Here is a 17,254-nt window from a genome sequence, read left to right as displayed (position 1 = left end):
CATATAAGCATATAAGTGATTGAAAATAGCCCAGTTATTTTTAAATAAACCATTCTCATCAATTCTTATAATTTTTGTTTGGGCTGGTTTTGCGGGGGCTGATGAAAAGTATGAGGGTCTTCTCTCACGGCTTCCTTCAGGGTCCTACCCCTGTCGAACCTTCACCATTAATTCTGTCATCCTTTTGCCTGAGATAAGCTATGCGTTTCCACTTTCAAGCACATATATACGGATTCAATACACTCACTGCCTTTCTTTTAAAGAGCTGATTAACTTCAAAGCCAATTTAATTTTGCTTAGTTTTTTATCTCCCCGAGCCCCCTTTCCTCAGCCCCTATACACAGGTAGGTCAGGGTTCTAAAGCCATTCAATTACAGGCGTAATTGAAGCGGAGGCCACAGAGGGGCAGCGCTGGGTCCCGAGTGAGACTCCCATCATGTGGCTCTTGGGGGCTGCGCAGCTTTGACTGCCTGGACAGACGCCCAGAGCTGCAATTCCTGGGCAGTGTGGGAGGCGTTCGGCTAAAGCTCTTTTTTTCTGACGTGGGAGTCAAGGATGGGGGGCGGCGTGCACACCGCTCGCCCACACCCCCTGCCCCCGCTGCAGACCGTGCGTATGTGTGTCTGTGTCTCCAGTGGAAAAATCCTACCCAGGACGACACCACATCCTTGCTCCCACAAATAAAACCTTCCACGGAACTCAGGGCTGCAGACCAGCCCTTCGCAAGCCAACGCGCCCCGTGGGCACTCGGTCCCCCGGCTCCGCGTCTCTCCCACCTTCCCACTGCTGCTTCTTTAACCATGCTCTTGTTTCCCCTCGCTGATCGCAAGGCTGCGGGCGAGGATTCCAGAGAGAGGCCTAGTCTGGGAAACAAACGCTTCAGAGGGGTCCCGAGGTGGGCTGGGGATAGCCAGTGGATGGGAAGGAGGGCGCTGGCGCCGGGCGGCTGGGGTGGAGGAGTGGCGGGCGCCCTACCCCTGCGCAGAGTAGCCGCCGAGCGGTCACGTCCGGAGCGGCCCCCGCGCCCTCCTTGCGCCCACCTTCGCCGCGCTGGAGTTCGGGGTGTGCGCGGAGGGGGCTGTGAGCGGGAAGCGGCACGGACGCGGAGTCCGGGCCGGTGCGAGTGAGCGCGGGTGCGCGTGGGAGAGCGGCGGGAGGGGGCCGGTCTCGCAGCCGCAGCGAACCACGGCCCCGGGAGCAGAGCCAAGCGCGCCCCCGAGCCGCCACCCGCCGGAGCTGCGAGCGCTGAAGCCATTCATGATTTTGGTGACGTTATTCCAGGAGTGAGCGAGGGAGGGCGGGGCCTCTCGGGGCCAAGCCCCGCCCCCGCCCCTATAAATACGGCTTCCCGGGCTCTTTGTGGGGCTGAGAGCTCAGTGGAGAGCGGGGAGTTGTGTCCACCTTGCCGACGTCGCTAGCCGTGGGGCTGTCCTGGGAAGGCGGACGGCGAGCGCCCGGTGTCCGCACTCGGCCGCCTGCCGTGCCCGTCTGCGCCCGTGTCATCCTCACTCGGGACGCAGGGACCGTTTTTAAATCACAGGGGCGTGTGTCAGCCTGCCCTAGGACTTCATGTCTATATATTTCCCCATTCACTGGTGAGTACCTTGCGCCTGCGGCGGGCGTCCGTCTCGCGGCGGTGGCTGCGGGCCGGGTCGCCTGCTTCGTGCCGGCTCCGGGTGCGAGGGCAGCCGGCGGCGCGGGCGCTCAGCGCTAACCCGCGGCCCGAGCCTGTGCAGGAGTCAACGTCAAGGTTGCAAAGGTGGGGGTGGGGGGAGGGGGTGCTGAGAACATCCAGACAAAGGACGTGAACTCGGAGCCCTCACCTAAGTGACGGCCGGAGGGTTTGTATTGGTTGGCGGGGGAGCCAGGGGTCACGTGTGAATCCCCCCCCAATGAAACCCCCCTATGCGGAGAGCTGCAGGAGGCCCGCGCCCCACTTGGCGCAGGGGGGCTCCTGCTGTTCCCAGGCCCCTCCTCTTTTTCTTTTTGTTTGCATGCAAGTCTCAACGTCGAGGCCGGCTGCAGCGGGGCTGAGCTGGTGCGGCCGCAGGGTTTGCAGAGCTCCGGGGGGGTGGGGGGCGGGAAACGCTCTCCCCACACGTAACCCCACTAAAGCCACAAGCAGCAGGGCACACGCTGCAGCCTCTCAACCCCTGCCCTCTCCATCGCCCCTAAAAACCGACGCACATTGGTGGGGGCCGGGACTGGGAGGAGCTGCCTTCGCCGTGCTGAAGGGGAAGGAGCCCGGGCCGGGCGCGGGGCGTCGGAGGTTTGCAGTCCGGTGACTGGGGATCGGAGCCTGGAGGGATGCAGAGAGAGGCAGGCCCCTGACTGCTGGGACTTCCTTGCTGGCGGTTTCTTCCTTCCTGCGCTGGGTTAGAGGAGAAGCGGCCGGGGGCGAGCGCTGGCAGCCCCGGAGCGCGCTCTCAGGTGCGGACGTGGGGAGCTCGGCCCCGAGTCTCAGGCAGGCGCTGAGCGAAGGGAAAACCGGCGCAAGCCTCGGCGGGGTCCGGCCTGGCCCAGGAAGCGGAAAGTTCATGCTTCTCGCTTCAACTTTTCGGGCCGGCGCCACAGCCCCGAGCGAGGAAGAGCCGCCCCTACGTCACTCTTCACCCTGCGCGCGCTGTTCTGGCTCCTTTCTTTGGAGGTCGCCAGCAGCCTTTCCAGGACCCGGGAGGAAACTGCCTTTGCAGGGCCCAGCTCCCGAAACTAAACTTGCCCCCAAAGCCCCGCATCTTGTCTTAGTCTCCCTGCCCCCATCCATCCCAGCCTGGCAGTGTTTAGAGAGGGGACTGAACTTCCCTCTCTCAGCAGTTCAAGTTCCCCCACCCCCGAGGCTTGTGTACCCTTCTTGTGGGTGCCCCTCCCTTGCCTCTCCCGTGGTGTGTGAGCAGCTAGGTGCCTTATTATAGGTGAAGCTTTGAAGGCTGTTGGAGGCTTTGTGCCTTTGGCTTCTCAAAATTTGCCAAGGTGGGTGTTTGGACCCATTAGGAGTGTTATGAGAAATTAAGGTTTAAGGTTATTTCCATCGATTAGCACTTTGTAGCTTGCAATGCTTTTGTGCAGACATTAGCCCTTAACCTAACTGTGAGGTATGCACTATTAGCATCAGAGTAACAGACAAACAGGACACTTGTGGCTCAGAGAAGTTACAGGACCTGTTCAAGATCACACAGCTCTTGAGGGGCAGAGCCTAGAACCTATTGCTTCTGTTTCTAAATCCAGTGTCATTTCTTATCTACGTAGTAACCATACAATTGAAGAGGAATCTGGTACCCCTGTTTCCTTAGATACCGTCCCTCAAAAGCCTTCCCCGTATTTTTGTTTTAAACCATGTGCACAGGCACGATGGTGGAAAGCATTGGGTGCTGTGTAGCAGGTACCTGGATTTGGTGCTTATGTTCAGCATTATGTGCACGGGATCCTGTATGTGCCCAGAGCTTGTGCAAGGATAACAGAATATTCGTATCCTGCTTAGAGAGTACAAGGCACTTTCACATGTCAGCCATTGGTGGGCCAGCTTGGCCCCTCTGGAAATTTCCTTTGCAATCAGAGTCGGGTATCCTTAAGGCTTTTAATCCAGAGGATGTTTTTCAAGCTGTAAGCATGCAGCTGCTGTGTCTGGGGCTAGAAAAAGGGGTTGGATGGCAGATGTGAAACTTGCAGAAAAGCTGACCCCTTGGGGCTTTAAGTGGAACATTTTGCCAAAAGGAGCACCAGAGAGGCAGAAATTTAGGAAAGCTGTATGATTGGACTTTGTTTCCCTCCAGTTGACCTGTTATTGTTATTATGTAATAATAATATATAGAGTTCCCCTTTGGAAAGTTCATGTGAGGATTATTTTTATTCTTAGATGGAGAAGTGAAGGGAGATGTGGTTGAATTGGTTTTAATATAGACAGATGGACTCAGCTACCTACTGTTTTGGTTTCTCTGGTTCTGTCATTTAAAGAAACATTCAGGGTCCCTCTGTGCCAGTGGGGACTAGAGTACAGGAGAAGAGGGAAGAGGTTTGCCAGAGAGGTCTGCAGACAATGGGCTTTGTCTGTTGCGGCTGAGCCCTGGGGCTGTGGGCTTGCAAGGCGCTTCCTCAGGGTGTGAGCTTGTTTTGCTGCAAGTTCTGTTTTGAACACCTCTCTTCCTGTCTCCAGACAGTCCCCTGATCCCACAGCAGTGAATGCATGAAGAGTTAGGAATGTGAAAGCGCGTGTGTTTGTTGACTTTTGGTCTGGGTTTCTTGGCAGCCCCGACTATCTGAGATCGGCCGAGATGACTGAGGTGATGATGAACACCCAGCCCATGGAGGAGATCGGCCTCAGCCCCCGCAAGGATGGCCTTTCCTACCAGGTGAGTAAGTCTTGGCTCCCCTCTGACTCTCTAGAGCCTAGTGGTTTTTGCTGGGGGTGAGGACAGACTTGGTTTTGCATCCCAGTGCCACTTGTAAGAGCTGTGGGACTGTGGCAGAGTCCCCTAATGCCAGTAAGCCTCAGTTTCTTCATCTGTAAAATGGGGCAACAATCGTCCTTATCTCCTAAGATTGCGGTAAAGATTCACCATGATGAGTGGATGTGTAGAAAGCATTCCTAGTGTCTGGGACAGATAAGGGCTCAGCAAGCGTTAGCCATTGTGATGAATTAACCCTACTGGCTCTGTGAACTTTCCCATTCACTGCAACAAAGGAGGAAGTGATTTGTGTAGTCGATTGAGACCAGAACTTTCCTTCCCAGCCATGCCTGGGGTGGTAGTAGAAGCATTGCTGTCGGGGGCTTCTGCAGAAGGTGGTCTGGTGGGGATAGCCATGTCCAATGCTGCTTTCTTCCTTGGGTTGATTATTGACCTGTTGATTCAGAGTTAACATTCAAACCACTTAGAGAGGAAGAGATTTTCCCCAAAGGGAGGCTAGCTCAGGGATGCTATTGCTGGGATCTTGCTTGGAGATCATCCTGTCTGGTGGATCCAAAATGCACAAGGATCACAAAAAGGGACCGGAGTGAGCCCTCTGGACTCTCACCCCAGCCCTCTCTCTGGCTTGCCCTGCTGCCTCTCTGCTGCCCCTGGGTGGGGGCGGGGGCGGGGGAGCAATGGAGCACCTGCAGTTCCCTCTGGGCTGTGAGCTGGTTTGGGGTTTTGGAGGAGAGTTCCTATGTTGTTAAACTGGGGGGAGGGAGGAGTCTGTTCTTAAGGAAGACCTTGGGGCTAGGGAAGTTGTGCAGGATGGCCAGCCCAGGGAAGTCGAAAGGGATGGGTCCATGGGTCCGTGCTACAGACATGAAGGTATGCCCACTGCGCGCCAAGCACTCTACAGACGCTGCCTTGCTCACACCTTACCACAGCTCCCAGGCGGGGATCCTCACCCTGTTCACAGATGAGGAAATGGCTCAGCCTGAGTCAGTGACTTGGGTCTGTCTAACCCCAGAGCCTTGTTCTGCTGATGTATTGTGTGTCCACACCATGGCTTGGTTCCTCTAGGGTCTAGGTTGAGTCTGGCTGGTAATTCCTTAGAACTGTTCCAGGGACATTTATTTTGTAAATTAAAAAACAAAACAAACAAAAAAAAAACAAATAGAAAGCCAGGGAGCCAGGGTGGGTCCCATGGAGGGAAAGTAATCAGATAGAACCAAGCTAAAAGCTCAGGCAGGGTCACTTAACTTCAGACACGCTTGGGAGGCTAAGGAGGCCCTTTTGTGTTGTCTATACTGGCAGGCCTGTCTTGGAATAAGTAGCCATTAGCCTGAAGGGGGTGTGTGGAGCAAGGGGGAACTCTCTTTCCTACGTTTGACTTTTCTACCCTCCTCCCCCAGAGTGGGTCTGAGGAAGACAATTGAGGGCCCCCCAACCTGGTGGGAGGGGTAGAAGTTTCCTGGCCCACCAGCCAGGGGGTTTTGGGTAGCAGTTTCCAAGCCCCTGAGTCAGAATGAATCTCTTTGTGGTTACAGGTGAGGTTCTCTTTCGGTTCTAGATTTCCATCACAGAACCTTTCCAAATGCAGTCATCTGTTCATCTTGTGCTTTTCATATTTTCCTTTTAAATACATCCCAGGATAAAGGGCCAGGTCCTATAGGGCCGTTTTCTCAATGCTTCGAGTCCTTCAGACCATTCTGCTGGACCTGAGACTCAGGGCAGGTGGTGAGGGAGGAAGGAGCTGAGGGAGGAAGGCCAACCTGGGGCTGCAAGGGCAGGAGGAAATTAAAATCACCTCTGGGTGCCTGACACATCTCAGCACTGCCTGAGCAAAGGATCTGCACATCTTCCCTTGTGGTGCTGGACTGAGGGCCCAGTTCTCAGAGCCCCCTCCCAGGAAATCTGTTTCTGCTACCTTGGTGGGGACCACTCCCCACTTCCAAAATATGTTACTTGGAACTTCAGAGCACTCTGGTCACAATTTTTCACAGCTTTTCTGATTTCAGAAAGGTCTCTTGGTTGCCTGGTGAAGAGGAAAGGGAGATTGTAGTATTTAACCAAGCAACATTTAGGGGCACTTTCCCTGTGCAACCTGCTGTGCTGGCCTCTGTGCCCAGGTTCCAGGGCCCTTGTAAGAACCCAGCATCTACATAATCATCTGGAACACAGGTGGTGCAGTCAGTCCAGGTGGGGGACATACAGAAGCTACAGTGAGTCCAGGCATCGACAGCAACAATGAAATCCAGCTGACAGAATCGGAGGGAGGGCAGACTGGGGCTGGGCTCTGAAAGAAAATTAGGACTTTGAGAGGGCAGCTCCATCTCTAAGGTAATGTTCTTGCACCTTCAGATACCCCTGGGCTTGCCCCTGTTTATGCCAGGAGCAGGGCTGTGTAGTGAGCTGGTCTGACAATTGCAGTGTGACACATATTCTCTGGGCCCACTCGAAGCTAGTGCCATCCAATTAGACACATTCCCACCAGAGCTCTGGGGATTGGCTGGGACTGGCACTTGGCTGGAGCCCCTTCCCTTTGCATGCTCGGGCTCGGCTGAGGCCTGGGGGCAGGGGATCTCGGAGCTCTGTTCTTGGCGTTCCTCCTAAGGATAATAATAGTACGTGGCTTTTACTGAGACCTGCTTTTCTAAGGAACTGAGAGTGGGAAGGAGACATCAATCCAGACTTGGCAGATGAAATAGGATCTCAGGCTTGTGATTTGACCTTGAAACAAAGTCATCAAATAAATGGCACGTTGGACTTTGTCAGTCACTTCACCGCCATGCAGATCTACCGAGAATGAAGCTTTCCTGATTTCTCTGTACCAGATGTGACCTTTCTTTTAACGCCTGTGGCATTTTGTACTTACCAGTGATGCCGCGCTGCTTCAAGGATACGGGTCCTGTTTTACCTTCTCTTTGCCCAGGTCCTTGAAGGCAAGGGAGGACTTACCTTCATCTTTGTACCCTGCCCCCACCCAAGGTGCCTAAGTGCTATAAGTAGGCGGTGGTTGTTTCCATGAAATTGAGTCTCCTGATTCTAAAGCTGGTCACCTTCTCTTCTGCCTTAGCTTCTGGAAAGGGCCTGCTCAGGCTCATGCCTACCAAGGTTTCAGATAGATGCCCTTTTAATCCCCTGAAAGATTCAAGGAAGCCCTAGCTACTGTCCTGGGGCAGTTAGGGCTGTGTTGTGAGCCAGTGCCTTGTTTTGTAGTAACATTCATTTGGAGAGGCAGTTCAGTAAGGGAAATCCACGTGTGCACATTCACTTAACATGAATTGTGACACCCTGTGGGATGGGTGAGTAAATGGTTACTAGAAAGTCTGAGTACATTTTGGGCAGGCAGGCTGTGGGTGGCGGCCAGCTCGCCAGCTGAGTGGGAGGGTCTCCAGCAGGATGTTGATGTCCCTGATGGCAGCAGCTCCCTCCCCACCTCCATCCAGCCTGTGGAACAGGAATTTCTGCTGCCCAGTGCCTTCTTCCTTACCCTAATTCAAGGAAGCAAGTCAGTGGCTGCTTCTTTGGCTCCAGGGACTCTAAAAATATGGTGTTAGGGAATGCCTCTGCGACTGGGTCTCCTTCGATGCTGTGCCCGAGTTGTCCTGGGCTCTGTCTGGGGAAGGGTCTTGGGAGTTTGCCTGTGGGCACCGACACTGCCTCCACCCAAGGGCACTAGGACCCTAGCCTTGCTACTCTAACTTCCTCAGCACAGCAGCTGAGGCTTCTACAGTTTCATCACCCCAGCTAAGGTCTAGATACAGATGTGGCTCCTTGGTTTTCATTTAAAACTTCCTTCTAAAGCACCTGGACCAAGGTCTGAACACATTATCCTTCCCCAGGCTCTTTAAATTTCTCTAGTCAGCACACGTCCCTTCCTGGCTGCCCTTTGTATTCTTTCTGCTTTTATTCTTGGTCACATCCCCACCATTTGACATCCATCTGTCAGTCAGGCAAGTGAGGGAGGATGCTCTGGGAGGGAGGAAGCCAGGAGGAGCGATTTCTTCACACACCACAGTGCTCATGTGCGCCACACATTCCCTTTGATAAACAGAGCTGAGAGCTTCCTGCATCTTCCCCTTCATTCCCCAGGTGGGAGGGAGTGATGTCCTAGTGCTTTCTATGGTAGGGAAGAGCAGGCTAGGGGGCTGACTTCTCTTGCCTCAGCCTTAGTATTTGCCTCGTGCAGTTGGAGAGCCTCAGCTATGGCCCTGCATTGAGGGGTGGTCTGAAGGACCATTGGGGGTGGACGACCAGCCTTTCCCGGCACAAGATCTCTTGCCCCTTTATCTCTCAGGTCCCAAATAGTCACCTTCTTTCTCTCACCCCTCCCCACTCTTTTTTTTTTTTTTTTTTTGAGATGGAGTCTCGCTGTGTCACCCAGGCTGGAGTGCAGTGGCGCGATCTCTGCTCACTGCAACCTCCATTTCCCGGGTTCAAGCGATTCTCCTGCCTCAGCCTCCCGAGTAGCTGGGACTACAGGAGTGTGCCACCATGCCCAGCTAATTTTTTGTATTTTTAGTAGAGACGGGGTCTCTCCACGTTGGCCCTTCCCACTCTTTGTCAGAAGCAGCAACTCATCTCTCAAAGAACAGGCTCAGTTTGTTTCATCACCAAAGTTAGGCGGTAGCTCGGAAACCCCTTCTCTTTGCTCACATCTCTGCTGAGCCTTTCTTGATGGAGACCTCCTGAGCCTGGCTTCAGTCTGCCGGTTCCACCTGGGTAGAATGCGTGTGTGGAAACAGGTGACGGGTTAAGCCCTTAGGAAGGTTTCTGGTCCGTGGCCTCTGTCCTCTACCAGCTCACCAGGCCATTCTGGGCATAACGCATCCACTCTATCTGCCTCCTCATTACCCCTGTCTCGTTGGTTACTCCCAGCTGTAGTACCCCACATGTCCTCAAGAGTTTGGGAGGCGCTGCTGAGCAGCTGCACGCAAGTCCCATGGTCACCAGGAAACATCTTTCACAATGTCAGACTTAAAAGGCCTCCGTAGTCCCTGGAGAGACATAGAGCTAAAATTCCAAAACATTTGGCAAGAGGCATCCAGCCGCGGACACATGTTCCTGGAATTGCAACAACTTTCTTTTCTCCTATCCCTACTACCCCCACCCGCCTCTCTACTTGACAAAAATCACAGGAATGGGATGTAGAACAGGCAATTAGGACCACGGGTCTCAAAAGCACAAATAATGTGTTTCTCTGAGTGGCACTGGGCCCGTGTCTGCACATTCTGCCTCTATATGAGTCATTGTTCACCTTGTTCAGAGCAAATCTACTTTGTATGAGGATCCAGCACCTTCCCTCCTACACTACCCTGCAGAGGGCTGGAATTATTCCCATGGGGGTTTCCTCCTGGGCCCCATAAGCCCCCTGGTCACAACAGTGAGTCTGTAGCCTGGTCAGGGAGAGAACAAGCTTTCTTCACTTTCCCAGCCAACACGTTGCATACTAGGGCCATACATCCGGGCCTCCTCTCAAGGGGCCTGTGTTGGGCCTGACGCCTCTCTCTCCAAGAGGTTATGTGTTAATCTCTCTGCTGAGCCAGCGGCTGTGTCTTAGACTGCTCTTTGTTTCTAAGACGCTGGGCACAGTGTCCTACAAATAGTTGCTTAATGAGCCTGAATGATGGATTCGCCCTTCCTCTCTCTCTGTCCTGCACTGATAATCCTTTTATCTTGGCAGAGTCTCATGAAGCCAATTTTTATAGGATCAGCATTTTATCTAAGTAGGCCCGGTCTCCCACGTTGGATAGAAAGGATGGTACTGTTAGGGAAAGGGATGAGTTTGGGTGGCGAATGTTGTGACTGTAGCCAAGAGCTATTCCTGGGTGTCTAGTGAATGTCCTGAAATGATCTTGCAGGCCTAAGTCCTGAAGTAATCCTCAGAGGATATGAAGACAGGCCCTCATTCACACAGGGCTTAGACTTGCTGGGGCTTCATTCCTTCCCAGTCTAGTAGCTTCTGTGCTGCCTCTGCCTGCCTCTCACCTCGCCACCTGCCCTTCCCTTGTCCTCAAGCGCAGCTCAGGAAGGCGTCGTTATCAGCACATCAAATCCTCTTCTTCCTTCCTGGGCTGAGGGAGGGCCCCTTATTACACAGATCCACCTTGAAAAACAATTTCAATTTGCCCAAAGTTTCTCCAAACTATAGTCAAGCTAGCATTTTAACCTCAAGGAAACTTTGGGAGCCCCCTCAAGCCCCCTGTCCGGTGGACTTAATTGCCTCACACCGGCAGTAGCTTATTTTAGGTAAACTGTGTAGAAGAGACCCCAAGCGTTTAGCTGAAACTCATCCACTCCTTGCCTCTCAGCCAGGAATTTTATTTGAACCAATGGGAAGGAAAGTTCTGGATTTCTCACATAAAATGGAATTGGTCTAAGCAAAGAGGGTACTCATAAATTTTAGTACAGATACAGCTGGTGTCTAAGCCTGACTTTTTCCTAACTTGATTTGGTGGTTCCCAAACAGAATTTAAAATATACCTTGAACTCATCTTCCACCTTTTCTTAGGAGAGCTTAAAGCACTTGTTCAAACTGGATTTAAGAGGTATCCTTGGCTTTCCCAAATTCCTAAACATTTTCACTAGATGTAGCCCTGCATACAAGCCCTAATTTAGTAGGTGGCCTTAAGGTCAGCCACTTATCCCCATGGACATAGGGAGTGGTGCCAGCGCACATCCACTAACACACATACATTCACACACACAACTGTAAGGGCAGATGGGGTTAATAAGTGGTTGTTTTAGATTAATGTTTTAATTATAGGAAATTTTTCCTTCCCTTTCCCTCTTTGTTGGCAATTTCATATTTTTATTGATAAAATATGTATTTTATTATTTTTATGCTTACTTTTCCAATTTTAAAAGAAACATATGCTCATTATGGAATTTTTATTTTTATTTTCTTTCTTTTTTTTTTTGAGATGGTATTTTGCTCTTGTTGCCCAGGCTGAAGTGCAATGGTGCGATCTCAGCTCACTGCAACCTCCGCCTCCCAGGTTCAGGGGATTCTCCTGCCTCAGCCTCTCGAGTAGCTGGGACTACAAGCGCGTTTCACCATGCCAGGCTAATTTTTGTATTTTTATGAGTAGAGATGGGGTTTCACCATGTTGGCTAGGCTGGTCTCAAATTCCTGACCTCAAGTGATCCTCCCCCCTCAGCCTCCCAAAGTGCCAGGATTATAGGCAGGAGCTTCCGTGCCCGGCCTATTTTGTTTCTTAAACTTTTTTGTTTTACAGTCACCACAATTTCACCACGCATAAATCACAACGGTTAACAATTTAGCATCTTTGCCTTCTTTTCCAGTGCACTTATGTTTTTATGTAGCCAAGATCACACGTTGTTGTATTTTGCTGCTTTACTTAACAGCATCTAAGTCATCAGCACTATATCATGATAATTTATCTTAAAAATATTCCAAGCTATCATTTTTAGTAACTGTATAATATTATATCATAAAGTTAAAACATAATTTGTCATTCAATTGTTGAAATTTTTAGGTTACGTATATTTTCTCTTATAAATATGTAAATATGTATATAAAAAGTTATATAGTTTTTTATAAATGTTTGTGCACACTTTATACTGTTTCCTTAGAATAGAGACTGTGGAATAGGATTTCTTGAAAAAAGGTAAAAGTGTGAGTATGTATATATACTGTTACATATATGTTATTATTATAAAGGTAATATTCTTTTTTTTTTTTTGGAGATAGAGTCTCACTCTGTGGCCCAGGCTGGAGTACAGTGGTGCAATCTCGGCTCACTGCAACCTCTGCCTCATGGGTTCAAGCTATTCTCCTGCCTCAGCCTCCCAAGTAGCTGAGATTACAGGCACGTGCCACCATGCCTGGCTGGTTTTTGTATTTTTAGTAGAGACGGGGTTTTGCCATGTTGGCCAGGCTGGTCTCAAACTCCTGACCTCAAGTGATCTGCCTATCTCAGCCTCCAAAGTTCTGGGATTACAGGCGTGAGCCACCACGCCCGGCCAATATTTATTCTTTATAGAAATTTAGGAAAATACAGAGACATGTGAAGAGAAAAAAAATCCACACCTATATTTCTATCACTGAAACATTTTGGTATGTTTACTTTCAGTATTTTTCTATGCACTTATAGTTAAAAAATAAAATTGAGACCATACTGTACATGCTGTAGTGAATCCCTTTTTCACTTAATATAATATCGTGACTATGTTCTTGTCATTTGGTTTTCTTTGTAAAATTCTATTATGTAACATTTCTTAGTGCTGAATATTTAGGTTGTGGCATATTATGTTCTTACAAAGAACACTATTCTGAACATCATTTTACAGAAATCTCTGCACAGGTCTGATTTGTTTCTTTGGAATAAGTTCCTGGAAGTAGAATTACTGATTCAAAGAGATTCGACATCATTAAGCCTTCTGATTATATGTTACCTTAAAAACAGAAAAGATCAAAGAGTTTATCAAAATATAAGCGCCCAGCATCAAAAGCTCTAGCAAATAGAATCTCCAGGGTAGAACATCTATAAAGATGGGATAATGGTAGAGCTTTTTGGGTAGAGTCAGAAAGATATTTGGCTATTTTAAAGTGTTTAGGAGATATTGTACCTCTTCCTATTGTTCGTTAATCACTTATTTCAAGCGTGATGATAACAGTTGATGATGTTTAAGCAACATTTAGCCAGCATTGCAAAATAGCTGGTGATCATATTCTTGTCCCATAGTAGGTACACTGACACCCTCTGTGGATTAAAAATCTATGCAGGTCAGCGATTGCTCAGCTTATCTCCTTTATTCTATTAATGACATTGAGCATTGTGTAAACCTTGAAGAAGACCAGTAAAATTACATTGTTCTGGAGACCCAAGAAGGTTCACCAGATGCATGCTTTGTCTCTGAACCAACTTGGCTTTCCTGGGGTTCCAGATCTGGCTCATGGATAACTCATTGTTGAGAAATATTCCTTCCCTGGAATTAAGGATGGGCTGAACTCTTTTTTTTTTTTTTTTTTTTTTTGAGATGGAATCTTGCTCTGTCACCTGGGCTTGAGTGCAGTGGCACGATCTCGGCTCACTGCAACCTCCACCTCCCTGGTTCAAGTGATTTTCCTGCCTCAGTCCCCTGAGTAGCTGGGATTATAGGCACCCACTACGTGCCTGGCTAGTTTTTGCATTTTTAGCGGAGACAGGTTTCTCCATGTTGGCCAGGCTGTTCTCGAACTCCTGACCTTAGGCGATCCACCTGCCTCGGCCTCCCAAATTGCTGGGATTACAGACATGAGCCACCGCGCCTGGCCTGGGCTGGACTCTTAAAAGTAGATCTTAACATAATGGAAGTCCTGGACCCAGTGTCGAAGGGCCGCGTACCCAACAACTCTCCAAAGGTCTAGGTGCTTTGCAACACATAGACAGACCAGACCAGTGCTCCAGCAGGGTCCACATACTCCTGATGGTTTACAAAGTTCATTTAGGTGCTATACAGATGGCTTGAAAAATGTAAGACTAGTTTTCCATTTATATAGTGGTAGATTTTTAAACAAGTATGTTTTAAATAAATGAGTGAAGGAAAACTAAGACATGTATGTGGACATAACAGGAATGATGAAGGTGATATCACAAGGCTGACACATACCAGCTTACATGAGTGTGAAATTCCACAGCACAATCCTTTTAGGATCCTCTAAAATGTGTACCTCTTTGGTCATGTGCCCCTCGGGTATGGCAGTTGAAGCATCAGGAACCTTCCTGACTGTTTTCATTGGCAGTTGAGTGTTAGAGATTTGTATGCCAAATTACTTCTTAATAATGCTTATACTACTTCACATTTTAACAAAAAGTTAAAATGGGAGGACAGCTGCCTCTGGGGTTCACAGACACTTTCCAAAGGACATGACGGCAGGGAGGGTTTTCAGGAAATCAATTTCCACATCTTAAGCCTTCTTCTCTTGCTTTTTGCAAATTGCATTTCCTGAAGACTAGCTTCACCTGCTTCCTTGTCCTACCTTTCTTTCAAAACTGCCCTTCTCCCCCTTTACAAGAGGAGAACCTGTCGCAATTCAACTCACTGTCGCAGTAAGAAACCTTCATTAAGGCCAGACGTGTGGCTCACACCTATAATCCCAGCACTTTGAGAGGCTGAGGTGGGTGGATTGCTTGCGCTCAGGAGTTTGAGACCAGGCTGGGCAATGTACGGAAACCCCATCTCTACAACAAACACAAAAAAAAAATTAGCCAGGCGTGGTGGTGTGCACCTGTAGTCCCAGCTACTTGAGGGGCTGGGGTGGGAGGATCACTTGAGCCCAGGAGGTGGAGGCTGCAGTGAGCTGAGATCGCACCACTGCACTCCAGCCTGGGTAAAAGTGAGACCCTGTCTCAAACAAACAGAAAAAAAAGAAACCTCAATAAAAATTTACCTTTGTGTTTAATAATTATTTGTGATATGTTTGTTGATCAGTTATATACTAATAGCTGCAATAAACCAATCCAGAATTTGTAAATTAACAAAATGTTAAAGTAGGACATTTTTTAAAATGTCAATTTGTATGCATAAATACATCTTTTTATTGTAGAGAAGTATGAAAAGCTAATGACTAAAAACTTTCAAACAAAAATATATTACATCAAGAAAAAAGTCTGTGGAGAAGTAAAATGGAAATACAGTTTTATATAGAGAAAGTAAGAATACAAGATTTGACTTAAGAGCTTGTTCTTGAGTTTTTTTAATAGCTCGTGGTTGCTGTCAAATTCTTATGTTATTTGTAATCCATTTAGTACATTTAAAAGAGTGGTATGTGTGTTTTATTTTAAAATGTTAATATTTATAATATATCAGGGGTTTTAGAACATGTGAAAGGAGACAGAGTTGTTCAGAATTCTGTTGGGGACTACACTAGAAGTTCGGAAAGCACGGATACGTACACTTTCTTTAGAATCAAAGCGATGGCACTGTAGCTCCTCAGAGGGGAGGGCAGCTTTGAGCTTGGTCCTATCACCTTGATAAGGAATGTCTTCTACAGTAGCCTGACATCGGGTCACCTAGGTATTCTTTGAACACCGTGACACAGAGTCCAGAACCTCTCAGCACAGAGGGATTACAGACTAAGAATCCGGATAACTGGTTTCTAATCTTGGCTTTGCTGCTACCTGTGTCATCTCAGGCAACTCACATCACCTATTCGGGCCTGATTTCCATGTCTATAAGTGAGAGAGCTAATCCTTATTGTGTTTTTTTAAAGTTGAATAATGACATGAAATCCACCATCCTGATCCTAAGATGTGCCTGTTGGAGTTTAAAAAACAAAAGCAAAAACAAAAACCTGTTCTTTCCCTACCTATCAGCCTTTCAGATATCAGAAGGCACCTTTTATGTTCCCCTCAAATCTTTACCAGTTTTAAAATATGTTGTTTTTCAACCTTGACTTACATAGCCTTTTTTTTTTCCTTGAGACACAATCTCACTCCGTCACTCAGGCTGGAGTGCAGTGGTGCGATCCCAGCTCACTGCAACCTCCGCCTCCTGGGTTCAAGGGATTCTCATGCCTCAGCCTCCCAAGTAGCTGGAATCACAGGCGTGCACCACCACACCTGGCTAATTTTTGTATTTTTAGTAGGGATGAGGTTTTGCCATGTTGGCCAGGCTGGTCTCAAACTCTTGACCTCAAGTGATCTGCCCGCCTTACCTCCTAAAGTGCTGGAATTACAGGTGTGAGCCACTGCACCTGGCCCATAGTCGTCTTACTGAGGATTATTTCTCCAGGCCAACTATTCTCAAACCTTTTGGTCTCGGTCCCTTTCACACTCTTAAAAGTTATTTAGGACCACCCAAAGAGCTTCTGTTCATGATTATGTCTTTTGTTTTGGTTATGTCTTTTGATATTTACTGTTTCAGAAATTAAAACAATTTTCAAAATTTTTACTTATTTATTTAGAGTAACAAAACCGTTACATGTTAATATAAATAACAGTTTTTAATAAAAAATATATTTTCCAAAACAGAAAATGTTTACTGAGAGGAGAGGCATTGTTTTACATTTTTGCATGTCTGTTTAAAGTCTAGTTTAATAGAAGACTAGGCTGGACTCTCATGTGCTTCTCCAGTCAATCTGTTGCAGTATGTGTTGGTTGAAGTCAATGAAGGATATCTAGCCTATGCAGATTTGTTTCTTTGGTACTTCACTAAAACTCAACAAGTAGTAGTTTTTTTCCTTTCTTTCTCTTTCTCTCTCTCTTTCTTTCTCTCTCTCTCTTTCTTTCTTTCTCTCTTTCTCTCTCCTTCTTTCTTTCTTTCTTTCTTTTCTTCCCTCCCTCCCTCCTTCCTTCCTTTCTTTCTTTCCTTCTTTCCTTTCCTTCTTTCCTTCTTTCCTTCCTTCCTTCCTCCTTCCCTCCCTCCTTCCTTCCTTCCTGCCTGCCTGCCTGCCTGCCTGCATTTTGCTCTGTCACCCAGGCTAGAGTGCAGTGGCATGGTCATAGCTCACCGCAGCCTCCAACTCCTGGACTCCAGTGATCCTCCTGCCTCAGCCTCCCCAAGTACCTATGACTATAGATATGTGCCACCATGCCTGGCTATTTTTTTTTAATTGTAGAGATGGGGTCTCACTATGTTGCCCCGGCTTGTCTTGAAATCCTGGCCTCCAGCAGTCCTCCCACCTCAGCCTCCCAAAGTGCTAGGATTATAGACGTGAAACACTGTGCCCAGCCAACAAGTGGTAGTTTCTTAAATGTTAGTGGCAATGTGATATCTGACATCTTATCAATGACCTTTTTGTACACTAAAATTCATTAGTCTATTTTGCACTTTGAGTGCATCTTTTACCCATGCTTAGTGTAATGCTCTGATCATTTGGAAAATATAGGTTCACCAAGTTATGCAGGTCTTCAAAA

At 48.3% G+C, this 17,254-nt stretch overlaps 1 protein-coding gene across 1 annotated transcript in view; it reads left to right on the top strand.

Annotated features, from left to right (window-relative positions):
* The first annotated feature begins 1,518 nt into the window (after positions 1-1,518).
* LBH (LBH regulator of WNT signaling pathway) overlaps positions 1,519-17,254 on the top strand; it is a 28,536-nt gene continuing 12,800 nt past the window's right edge. Inside the window, 2 exon segments of the mRNA NM_001131693.1 lie at positions 1,519-1,595; positions 4,244-4,346. Coding sequence (NP_001125165.1) covers positions 1,570-1,595; positions 4,244-4,346 — 129 coding nt within the window. The 5' untranslated portion in view covers positions 1,519-1,569.

Source organism: Pongo abelii, chromosome 12 (assembly GCF_028885655.2).
Source record: "Pongo abelii isolate AG06213 chromosome 12, NHGRI_mPonAbe1-v2.0_pri, whole genome shotgun sequence".
Taxonomy (NCBI): domain Eukaryota; kingdom Metazoa; phylum Chordata; class Mammalia; order Primates; family Hominidae; genus Pongo; species Pongo abelii.
The sequence above is the reverse complement of the archived record's forward strand: the minus strand, read 5'-3'. Positions and strand labels throughout refer to the sequence as shown.